This window comes from Sciurus vulgaris (assembly GCF_902686455.1).
Source record: "Sciurus vulgaris genome assembly, chromosome: 5".
In the NCBI taxonomy this organism is placed as follows: Eukaryota; Metazoa; Chordata; class Mammalia; order Rodentia; family Sciuridae; genus Sciurus; species Sciurus vulgaris.
The window spans coordinates 128,114,974-128,127,867 of record NC_136465.1 but is presented as its reverse complement, the minus strand read 5'-3'; the positions used below and the strand labels follow the sequence as shown (position 1 = coordinate 128,127,867).

General features: G+C 37.0%; 1 protein-coding gene across 1 annotated transcript; it reads left to right on the top strand.

Moving 5' to 3' along the window:
• The first annotated feature begins 3,903 nt into the window (after nucleotides 1-3,903).
• On the top strand, nucleotides 3,904-9,509 carry LLPH (LLP homolog, long-term synaptic facilitation factor). Its single transcript, XM_079139705.1, has 3 exons — nucleotides 3,904-4,197; nucleotides 5,026-5,237; nucleotides 9,137-9,509. The coding sequence occupies exons 2-3, from the start codon at nucleotides 5,033-5,035 to the stop codon at nucleotides 9,313-9,315; spliced, it is 384 nt and encodes a 127-aa protein (XP_078995831.1). The 5' UTR covers nucleotides 3,904-4,197; nucleotides 5,026-5,032; the 3' UTR covers nucleotides 9,316-9,509.
• Nucleotides 9,510-12,894: the final 3,385 nt, after the last annotated feature.

Genomic DNA, 12,894 nt, shown 5'->3' with positions numbered 1-12,894 from the left:
TGTCTTGTAGTTCCATTTGTGTTGGTCCATACAGCATATAGATGAGTGTATCAGTGAGCACTGAAACTCTGGCAAATTTTCTTACTATGTAGTATTCCCACCTTATTTGTAGTTTCATGTTCTGTGGTTTCATTTACCTGCAGGCAATTGTGGCTTCAAAGTGTTAAGTGGAAAATATTGGAAATAATTTATAAATTTTAAGTTGCATACCCTTCTTTTTAATACTTTTTAAAGTTATAGATGGACAAAATACGTGTATTTTATTTATTTATTTTTATGCAGTGCTGAGGATTAAACCCAGGGCTTCACTAGGCAAGTGCTCCACCACTGAGCTACAACCTCAGACCCAGTCACATACCCTTCTGAGTGGCATAATGAAGTCTCATGATATCCTTCTCATCCTGACTGGAACAGGATCTTCCCTTTGTCCAGCATATCCACACTGCATACATTACCCACTTTCTCGTGGCTTAGTGATCCAGGATCTTCCTTCTGACACAAAGTCAGAAAGCCATTGGTGCCTTACCTCTACATGGCACAATGCTGCATTATCTCACTTCATCGCATCACAGTCATTGTATTATCTCACATCACAAAAAGAATGGTGAATATAGTACAATAAGATATTGTGAAAGAGACAATACTCATGACTTTCATTATAGTACATTGTTCCAACTTTTCTGTTATTGTTCTCTTATTGGGCCTAATTTATAAATTAAACTTTATCAGAAGTATGTATGTATAGGAGAAAACATAGTATACATAAGGTTTGGTATCATATGTTTCAGGTATCCACCAAGAGTCTTGGAATATATCCCCTCAAAAATAAGAGAAGACTACTTTATTAGTTTGCTAGGACAGCCATAGCAAAGTACTATAGAATGAGTGGCTTAAACAGTAGACATGTATTTTCCCATAGTTCTGTGGGCTAGATGTCCAAGATCAAGGCGTAGACAGGGTTGGTTTCTTCTGAGACCTCTCTCCTTGTAGATGGCTGTCTTCATACTGTTTCTACCAGGTCTTCCCTCTCTATTTGTCTATGTCCAAATTTCCTCCTAAGGACATCAGTCATTGAATTAGGGCCCATTCTAATGACCATATTTCCTTAGTTACCTCTTTAAAGACTATCTCCAAATATATTCATATGGTGAAATCATGGGGGGTTAGGACTTCACAACATGAATTTTTAGGGACATAAGTGAACCCATAATACTCACTAAGCACATCGTTTCTTACCTATTAAGTTGAATTTAGTTAGCTGTATAGATGTAGTCTCCATCAACTTTTAGATATAAACCTGACTCTGTCATCAATTGATTGTTGAATACCCAATTGCATCATACTTTACAATCAATTTTAGCACAGCATAGAGGGTATAAACATCTAGATTGGAAACCTGTGATGAGTTGCATGTTTGGCAAGTTACCCTTTGCCTCATTTTTATAATGGGAATAATAATAATAAAACCTACCTAATTGGGCTTTCAGAAGAATAAAATGAGAGATACATAAACTAAATCCTTAATGTCCGCTGCTGTTATTAGTATCATTTCAATCCAAATGCAGAATAGACTGAATTGTGACTAAAGACAATAAACAAAGGCAGATTTGACATTTAAAAAATATAAAACAATGCCATTCTTTTTACTAAATTATTTAGGAAATAATTATTTTCATAAAATGTTACCTAATTTATCCCTTTTAAATGACTTAAATTTTCAAAAATATTTTAATTTCTGATATGATAAATACCATAATTGTTAAGTCTAAAGGAATTCCACACTAAAAGATTTGAAAACCACTGGAATAAAATATTACATGAACCACAACCATACTTCTTTTCTATTAATGAATTTTATATGGTTGCTCCTTTCTTACTGTACATTGGTGCTATTCTGTCCATCCTTGTGTGTCCTACTATGCACAGGCATGACAATTTGCTAGGTATAAGGGCATGTGCAAATTTCAATTTTTTTATATCAAAGGTGAAAATGTGCAGATTTGAGAAATGCTAAGTAAAGTAGCAGGATTTTGAGAGCAACAGGCAGCTCAGTATGCAAAGGACAAAGGAAGAACAGATAGGAGAATAGAGAAGAGCAGGATCTGAGAACTTTTGTGTTTGTTGAATATCATTTGGCTTAGGAGATGCAAATCACTTAATGTAGTTCTGGGAATGAGTGGTAGCAGCAGCCAGATGCAGACCTTTTTGGAGGAGCTGGGCACAAATTTTTTTTGTTCTTGTTTTTATTATGTATCTTTGCAGTGCTTAGTCCTTAAGTATCCATGATCCAGGGAACTGGCAATGTGAAGATACCATCTATTCCAGAAATCTTCCTGTTGCTTACTAAATCATTATGCAGATCAGGGACTCTGGAGAGTCCTGAAGGCTCCACTCACTGGATGAAGTCAGTAGTATAGCATGCCTTTTGGTTGGGGAATAGGTTGGTTTCCAGTCAGGTATTCAGCACTACCCGCTGTGCCTTCTACTTCCATAAGCTCCTTCCATTTCTCTGAAGAGTTACAGCCATATCCATCTTGACCCTTAATCCTTATTCCTCCATCAGGGATTACAGTTTCTCAAACACAGTGGTTTGTTTTCCTTTACTTTGGATATATTCAGCAAAGTGCCTTCTGCAGAGTTTATACTTGAATGTGGGCTTATGGATTTTTAAATATGCTATGGCCATTTATTGTTAGAACTACATTTGTACAAACTAAGCAAGTAAGAACATTCTTCCATAACATAAGTCCATGATTGCTTTATAAAGTATTTGTAATGCTGAATTGTGACATGTATTTTAGAGCAATAATTTTCATAATAGGTTCAGTTATTTTTTCTTTTGCAAAATTTCTACTCAAAAGTCTTTGCCTGGTATGTTAAGCAAGATGCAGTCAATTTAGACTATCTAAAAGGGAGCGCTCTCTAGTTTAAAATGCAATATGCTCATACATTTCCGGGAGATGTAGCTAAATCCGAATTTGAAAAAGGAGGCATACAGTTAACATAGAAACTCATTGCTCTTTAAGAACTTAATCTTCCATTTAGAGAAACTAGGTTTCCCACGCATTCTTTTTTTAATATTCCATGAATTTTTCAGCTCAATGTTAAAAAAAGCTTGCTCTATTCTGAATTCAGCAATTTGCATACCACAGTTTCTTAAATTAGGACACAAATTTAAAGAATAAAAGGTGCCCCAAATTGTCTCACATAAAACTCTACTAGCCACCAGATGGAAATTTAGTAGGTTATCATCAAAGACAATTCCTTTCTTGTTTTTTGGTACATGTAATAAGTCTCTAGAAAACACTGATTACAAATAGTACTGGGTAGCTACATGTTTGAAACTATGTGGAAAAGGGGCCACCATGTTTTGACTCATCACCTACCCATGAGATTGTATTATGTACAAAGAAATCCAAACTCTTACCACCATGTTATTCACAAGTGTTCTAACAAAAAATACAACACAGACCTGTGTGGTTCTAATGCCCATACCATAAGAAGTATACCTTAATAACAGCACTGTTCCTGAGCCCAATGTCCTAGGCTTAGCACTGTGCCTGGTATGTAAGCGATCAGACAGGTAAACATCAGTTGAAGTGAAACGGTTAAATTTTACACTTTAAATTCTCCTTTGGAATAGGATTACTTTCTGATTTTGGTGACACCTTTGAGATATAACTGACAATAAGCTGCAAGTATTTAAAGTGTACAATTTGGTAAGTTTTGACATACGTGTACGTCCTTAAGATCATGAGCCAAGATGGGAGTTTCCAGGCTGCAAATAAAGATGATCTCAATACGATCGCAGAAAGTACACGTGATCTAGGATGATTATGTAAACTCTTGAGTACCCGGTGACGGTGAGGTCGACTTTAAAGGTCGGCTCCGATCTCCCTATCTGACAAGCACTGTCCCCTGCCGGATTCACTCTGTGATAGAGTCTTGAGGCTGACACGCCCGCGCCGCGGAAGCAGGTTACACGCGGCAGGACCCCCGACTGGAACGCTGTTTCGAATTCTCTAAATCTGGCTTCTAGGCCGGTAAGGGACCCGCCAAAGTTCAACACCTAAAGCAGAAAGCTCGTCAGCGCCGGCCCCGCCTCCAAAGCGTGACCGGACGTTTTGGTTCCCGGCGTGCACTGCGCTCTCTCGGGCCGGAAGGCGGAAGTTCTGGTCGGCGTGCTGCTTACAGAAGGTAGTCTTGTGGGTTTATCGGTTGTGGGTCGGTTCCTCCGGGGTCCAGTGGGGTGAGACTTGGGGCTCGATTCTGCTGCGTGTGGAAAATTTCGTGCCAAGCCTTGGCCCTCTTGTGCCAAGTTTGACCACTCCGATGTGGAGAGGCAGGACTCGGTCAGGGGCGAGGGTCCCCGGCTCCTTATGGTGGCCCTCGATTTCTCGTTTTCTGTGTAAAACGGAGCCTTCTCTTGTCAGTCAGTCGTGCTAAGCTTAACTTTGGCCCTAAAGACTGTTTCCGCAACCCTGTATTGCTGTCCCCGTGCTGGGGGTGGGTCGTTGTAGACAAGGTAGCCTAGCGGGTCTGCTTGCTGGCATTCAAATCATTCAGCCTTGACTCTGCGCCCACGGCTGTGCGCTGAGGGTCAGTGGTGAATACGCGCTAAGTAACATCCACTGTCCTGGTGCCTGCATTCCATTGGAGGGTGATGTTTGTAAAAGTAATTTCGTAATTAGTAAATATGAGGTGGTGATGCTTTTTTACATTTGGGGGGAATTGAATTGACTTTGTTTTGTAAGGAAACTAAGGAGATTTCAGAGTTAACTTTTTATACAGCTTGCCGTTGACCACAGGGAGTTTGATTTAACATTCTTATTTATTTAGTGGCAGTAGGAGCCATATTGATCCACACATAAGTTGCACATTAAGCTATTGTAAATCTTTAGTGAAAAGTTATTTTCCATTTGCTCCTGTTTTGTAGAAATAGCTGTTGGTTTGATTTCCCATGGATTTGCCCTTTTTTGGTAGTAAATAATTTGCTTTTGGATATATGTTTTTGTTAACTGCCAGGTAAAAGATGGCTAAAAGCTTACGGAGTAAGTGGAAAAGGAAGATGCGTGCTGAAAAGAGGAAAAAGAATGCTCCAAAAGAGCTCAACAGACTTAAAAGTATTCTCAAAATAGGCAGTGATGTTTTAATGAAAGATGTTGAAGAAATAGCAACTGTGGTGGTACCCAAACATTGCCAAGGGAAAACGCAGTGTGAGGTGAAAGATGAAAATGGTGAGTTTATGTGTTTCATTTTTTTAAAAAATTAAGTTACCTTTTGTGATTTTTTTTTTTTTTTTCCTTTTTTAAATTGTCCTCTGCCTACCTTCAAATCTGCTCCCCTACACACCTTTGGTGCCTGTGTTTATTATTGAAGGCTATATTGGTACAAGAAATTCTCTGCTAAACTATTTTAAAACCAGTTCATGTGAATAGACATGATGTGGATTATTCAGGGTGGATCTTTGGTGATTATACAATAGCTTGAGTGTCTCAGGAGCAGACAGTACCACGGGGGACAAATCTAGACTTCACCTGGTTGGAAGGGTGCACAGTTCAGTTCGAGTCCCCACTGGATAGAAAGAGGTCTTTGCAAGATCACCATACTATGAGTCCTGTGCACTTACACAATTACCCAGAAGATCAATTTTAATTTATTTTATTTCAACAAATTCCAGGGACCTCTGTGTCTTAACCATAGTCTTAAGGTAGAGGCTGTATATAATGCTGGTTTCAGCAGAGCAAAACGTTTGTTGAATCTCACATCTTAATGTACCAGTTTGGCAGCAAGCTGAATTAAGAATTCACAGCATCTGTACTCTTAAAGTATGTTTTTGTGGTATCTTGTGGTCAGGGAAGAGAGCAGTATTCTTCAACCTTCAAGTCCTATAAGTTTCCTTTCCCATTCTTCAAAATGACTATTTTTAAATTTTCTCTTTCTACTCAATGCCTCTCCCTAAAGTATATTATTCAGTAGCACTTAGTACATACACAGTTTTATGCAACCATCACCTCTAGTTCCAAAACATTTTCATCACCTAAAAAAGAAACCCTGTACCTATTAAAGTCTCTTTTCCACTTCCTTGAACCCCCAGCCTCTGACAATCACTAATGTGCTTTCTGTCTTTTTGTATTTACTTGTTTTGAACATGCCATAAAAATGGAATCATACAGTATGCCATCTTTTATGCCTTACTTTTCATACTTAGCATAATTTTGATTTTCACCTACATTGTAGCATGTATCAATATTTACTTCCTTTTGAAGTTGGGATGATAGTCCACTTTATATGCTGTATTTCATTTATCCATTCATTGGTTAACCAGCATTTGGTTGCTTCTACCTCTCACTATTATGAATAGTGCTGCTGGGAACATTTGTGTATAAGTTTTTGTTTAATACCTGCTTTTGGTTCTTTTGGGTATATACTTATAAATGGCAGTGTTGGGTCATATAATTCTTTGTTTACTCTTTTCTACCTCAGCCACATCATTTTACATTCCTACCAGCAATGGATAGGGTTAGTGTCCCATTATTTGTATTTCCCTAATTACTACTAATGAAGCCAAACATTTTTCCTGTATTTATTGGCTATTTGCTTATCTTCTTTTGAGAAAGGTCTATTCAAATCTTTTGCCTGTTTTTTAAATTTGTTTTGTTTTTGTTTTGTGTTGTAGGAATTCTTTTAAATTTCGTATGCCAGGTCCCCACACACTCCTGAGTCTCTTGAATTGATCCCGTAATTTTCTTTTCTCTCCTTTTTGTTTTTCTCTTTTGTTACACTCTGTAATTTCCTCAACTTTATTTTCTAGTTCTTGTTTTACTATTTAATGTTACTATCAAATTTTCATTTTCAAAAGTTTTTTTTTTTCCTTATACTTTTCCATTTTATAACCTCTTGTTCTTAGTGGCTATATATCCTCTTTAGTATCACTGAGGGTATTAAATACAGTTGTTTTTGAAATTCAGATCTACTGTATGCATCATCTATCTTCTTTGGGAGTTCTCATCTCATCCCCACCCTTCCATTCCTTTATTTTTATCTCTATCTCTATATTAGAGGTTAATCAGTAGTCATTATTAGTATTTAAGTGAGGCACTAAAATGATATTTGGAAGCTGGAATGGGTGAAGGCATGGTGGGGAGGTCCTATCACCTGCTAGACCTGTAAAGTAATTGAAAGGGCCATAAGAGGTCCTGTTAGATCTCCTGTGTCAGAATTTGTGTCTTATCTTTTTTCTCTTCATCCTCAGAGAAGCATTCTCTCATCCATTTCCTGCCTAGGGAATGTCTGGATGCCCTCATAATTGGAGTATTTTAGGAGCTAAATGGGGACAGGACTGAGAGTGAGGAGAGTCCCACTTTGTATTTATTATGGTTCCTTATCACTGCCCTTAAGTTGATGTTTCTCCCTGTTTCTCTTCTTTCAACTGCCTACCCAGTATCTTAAGCCACAAAACTAGTAGTCATCCTTGATCCTGCTTTCTTTTTTCCTCCATAACTAAATCCTTAGCAAGTCTTATTTAATATTCTAAAATTGCAGCAGAATCTGTATTTTGCCTGCTTTCATCTCAATTCAAATGACCGTTGTTATGGTTTGGATGTGAGGTGTTTTCCCCCAAAAGCTCACATGTGTGACAGTGCAAAAAGGTTCAGAGGAGAATTGATTGGTTATAGGAGTGTTAACCAGTGAGTTATTGCCCAGTTAATCAGTGAGTTATTGTCCTAATCAGGATTAACTGAGTGCCAGTTGAATTGGTAGGTTGTGGCTTTGGGGTATTTATTTTGTATCTGGAGATTGGAGACTCTCCTCTCCTTTCTGATTACCATGTGAACTGCTTCTCTCTCCCACACTCTTCCACCATTATGTTCTGCCTTACCTCGAGCCCCTAGGAATGGAGCGGGCCTTCTATGGACTAAGACTCTTACTCTGAAACCGTGAGTCCCTGTATAAACTTTTTCTCCTTTAAAATTGTTCTGGTCAGATCTTTTAGTCACAGCAGTAAAAAAGCTGACCAAAACAACTGTCATCTCTTGCCTATACCATCATAGTAATCTTTTTGCTTTTGTCTTCAGCTTTTTCCCTTCTGATTTATCTCATACATATTACCCAGTGTGATCTTTTTAGAATATAAATCAGATTATATCACTGGCATGTTTAAAACCTCGAATCTTCTGTGTTCTTAACAGAACTTACCTACAATAATCATTCAATCACTAGTTATTGAGTGACTGTTAAACATCAGCACTATTCTAGGCAGTGAGGAAATGATGACTATTGAATATAACATCAAATAGTAGAGATAATAGAAGATCTTGTATACCATGGTTAGGTCCATGAGAGGGACATCCTGGGCATGTTCCTTACCAATAAATAAGATTAGTGATACATATACCATAGCATAGTTGCATGGAACTTCCTGCCAAGTTCCCAGTTATTAGAGCTGGGTGTCTGAATATTACCTGAGCAGAAGTGTGGCAGCCCCGGGATGTGTTCAGGTCTTTCTTCTTTGTTTACGCTTATGTCTGTTAAACCACTCTGCTGTTAAACCACTCTGCTGTTAAACCACTCTGTTGAGGTCATTGAAGTTCTTTCTGAGTTCATTAGAATTTAATTCATGTTCATAAGTAATAGCCAGTCATTCCTCATCATTTACTTGTAAAGCCTGTCCACTAAAGGTATGGATGCACCTCTTACTGCCTTAACTATCTTATGTAACTCAAGGAATCACTTAAAAATGAGAAGTATTCTTAAAATTCACATGTGCTCAGAACCATATATTTACCCACTAATTCAGTAACTCAAAGCCATAAATCCTAAATGTTTCCTATTTGACTTTATTATTCCAAAGCACAGTCAAGACAACATTCTTTAGAAAGTTTCTCAGTAAGTAGAGAGTGCCCATAGTTACAAACACTTTTTATATCATTCATGATTATAGTAACATATAGCATGTGTCTAATCCCATCAAGCTTGCTGCAAGGAGTTTTGAGTGATTGCATTCTAGAAATAAGTTTTTTCTGTAGTTTCAGACTGCCTTCAGTTCTGTTAGGCTCAGTGCATTCATGTGCTTTCACAGGGTTATTTTTACACACATAAGTGTTAATAGTTTTTCCATGTTTTTTTTATTCAGATGACATGAAAATGGAGACTGAGATTAAGAGAAATAAAAAGACTCTTCTAGACCAGCATGGACAGTACCCCATATGGATGAACCAGAGGCAAAGAAAAAGACTGAAGGCAAAGCGAGAGAAAGGAAAGGGGAAGAGCAAAGCAAAAGCAGCAAAGGCAGCAAAGGGTTTGGCCTGGTAGACCCTTAAAAGCTTGAAAAATTCCACATGGGACACATTTTTGATTGGAGAATGTATTTTGATTTTGACTCTCACTAAATAAAAACTATTTGTTTTCATATTTTAAATTAATCTTTTTTTCTTCAAACCCAGAATAACTCCTCAAGATTGTTTTGGGAACTCGAATAAAGTATTTTCTTTGGTAAATGAAAGCTATATTGATGTTTTAATTGGTTGTCATTCAATATCTAGATACTATCAGACATCAAAATTCTGTCAAGAATTAAAGTGGTTGACCAGGTATGGTGGCACATGTGTGTGATCCCAGTGACTCGGGAGTCTCAGGCAGGTGGATCACAGGTTCAAAACCAACCTCAGCAATTTAGCAAGGCCCTAAGCGGCTAACACCCTGTCTCAAAAATTAAAAGGGCTGGAAGTGTAGTGTTAGTGGTTGAGGGCCCCTGTGTTCAATCCCTGGTACCAAAATAAAGAAAAAAAAAAAATCAGTGTGGTTATAATTGTTTGATCTTACAACATGGTAAAATTATAATCAGTAAAGGTAAAATAAGTGATAAACTGACAAATTTGAGTTCACTCAGATATTTAAAAAGCTATTATGTAGTTATATATTTTTAAAATGACATCAGTGGGTCTTATAAATAGTACTTGTTTGGAGTTTTGTTCTATAATTTAGAATAAAAGATATTTTGTGTGTAGAACTTAAAAGTTTGATCTTTTCTTTTTATGTTTTATTAAGGTTTCCTAGTACTAGAGAAGACCAGAAAATTCCATTAAATTATTTAAAAGTTTTAATATTAGGTGGAATATATTGATATATACAAAGCAGTATACTTTAAATTAGAATACCTCAGGTTTTTCCTCAAAGCTTACTTGATGTTCTTCAGTTTTAATATTGTGTGGCCTAAATATAATATAGTACAGTATTTCCCAGAGTTTTCCAGAATCAGCTTCTCTAGATGCTTAAAAAAAAAAAAATTGTGGTCACATCAATTTGGATAATGCTGTATATCCAAAGAACCACAGGAAATGTTAACCTATTATTAATATAGTCTTATAAAGATCAGTTTTCTGAGAAATAAAATGCACTGTTGAAAATGCTGGTACTATAATGGAAGTTAGTTTAATGTCTTGCTATAATTTGCTAATTTCAATCTACTTTTAATCAAGCAATCTAAATTTAGCATTTCCTCTGAAATTCCAGTCTAATCAGGTGAATCATTTTATGTTTACTGAAATAATATTTCGTGAGTACCTCCTTTGTGCCAGGGACTTTGCTAGGTACTGGGGAATATACTAGGATATGTAGAACTGAATGCTGGGCATCGGCTCAGAAGAAGATGATAAATTCACCAGAAAACCAAGTGAAAGTGAAAAATTTTAGAATAAGGTCACTTGGCCATGAGGTCATAAACTGCCAAACATCCTAGGAGACTGGGGCACAATATAGATAGAAAGGATATGACCAAAATCCTGTGAAGATTGGAATCTAAAATTTAATGCCAGTAAAGTATTGAAATTATTTTAATAGGCTTTTCTCAGTTAACTCTATTTCAGCCAGAAGTTAGTGGATAACTTCAAATGTTTGAAATAGGTTGGGGATGTAGCTCAGTGATAGAACAACTTGCCTAACATTCACAGAGTCCAGGGTTCAATCTCCAGCACCACACACACATAAACACAGCAAAGGCAGATGTAAGTTGGAAGATGGGCATCATTCACGGTTTTTGTTGCATTTTGGTATAGATATGAATAACAGCATTTGTGAGAGAAAAGTGGACATATAAATATTCAAGAAATAAATCTAATTGAATTCCTTCTAAGTTGAATTGAGAGATCGATGCCAGGAGTTTATTCACATTTTCTGTGGCTGATGACTTCTAATTTGACTTCCAGTGGTAGAAGCTTTGCACCCTCATCTAGGACCTCTCCATGATTTTAGAATGTTGACTTAAGTTTGTCCTTCATGAAATATGTCCATTTGGGATTTAACTTGAAAGTCAACACAAATACCACTACTAAAAAAATTTACTTGGGAATCACGTTCTAGAGTGTCCTGTCCCCTGGAAATTTTGCCACTGAACAAAAATTGCCTTGTACCATGCAGTTAATAGGTCTAAGGCACTAACTTCCTGAACTGCACTGCCAGCAGGATTCTTCCCACCTCAAATTTGGCAGGAAATTTAAACTGGCATTCCAAAATTAGTGCAAGGGTATGATAAATTGAGAAATATAGTATAGCACTTTAATCTGTTATTAGCTTATCTTTTTAAAATTTGTATCTTTTAATTTGACTGATGTTTTCCAGAGAACTGCTGTAAAGCCACCAGGTGGAGCTCAAGCTAAACACCAAATAATTTTTGAAATTAGATTGAGCTATGGCATTAGGATTTGAATGTAATGTTATTGCTTTTAAAGAAATTAAATTATATTCAAAAATTTAAGAAGTCAAAATTGCCGAAAGTATTAATTCATTTAATCCACCCAGCAATCCTGAGTTTGGTGCTAATATTCTCTCTCTTTACACATGATGAAATTGAGGCATACAGGCCATATGTACAAAAGCTGGGATTCAAAATTCAGGCATCTGGGCCCTAAAGCCTTTACTCTTAGAATGCCAATCTGCTTTAAGGATGCCCAAAATTAAAAAAGATAATTTTAGGGTAGAACACTTACTTGTAAGTTCAACCCATGATGGGTTGGGTTGATGCAGAGTCAGAATCAGATAAAGAGCAGATTAGTAAAGAAATGATTTGTAGAACTCTCCTCAAACCTCTGCGTCTAAAGCAGACCTGATTTCCCTAAGAAACTCTTTAGGAATGAATTGACCTTCCAAAAAAAGGAAAAGCTATGGCCATGATCATTGGTGCACAGGCTTACTGATAAGAAATGTGAACTGCGGTTGGTTGAAGCTCTAAGTGGTTTTGACCACATTTTTTCTGCTATCAAATTAACGTAGATGCCTATCTTTCCCCCCTACTTTGCATGCTATGTAAAATACGCAACAGTGTATAATTGCTTGTTAAGAAATTTGGATGTTTTCAAAATTTGGATCTACGTATCTAGGATATAATTTTTAGAAGTTGGAGAAGAAAAATTAACTGGCTATAAATGACGATTCAAATATCTTAAATGTACTGGTGGGTGGTGACGGATAATGGTGTGTAGTTTAGGCTAGTAAAGTGCTAGTCTCCAAAATTGGGTCCTCTAAAGAGACTTAAGGAATTGCCAAATTTATAAGAACTACAATTGAAATGCAAATATTAGACTTGGCTAATATTACTTGATAAGTGACTAACTTCTTATGCTACCTGGCAGGTTGATTCAAATATGTGCTAGGCACAAAGATAATTCTTTTTTCCCCATATCTGCCAGCCTATGAGAACACTATTACAGCAGACACATGCTAATTTTACAGGAAAGTGTTTGCGGGCGAGGGATGACCTTTATGTGCTTTACAAAAGGTCAAAAGCCATTCTGCTGTCCCAGGGGCCTATCAGACAGCTAGAAGGACCAGAGCCAAGGTTGGGCCTGCTTAGGAAAGAATGCTAAACTTTTTGTAGTTGAATGTCAAAGGTCTTTC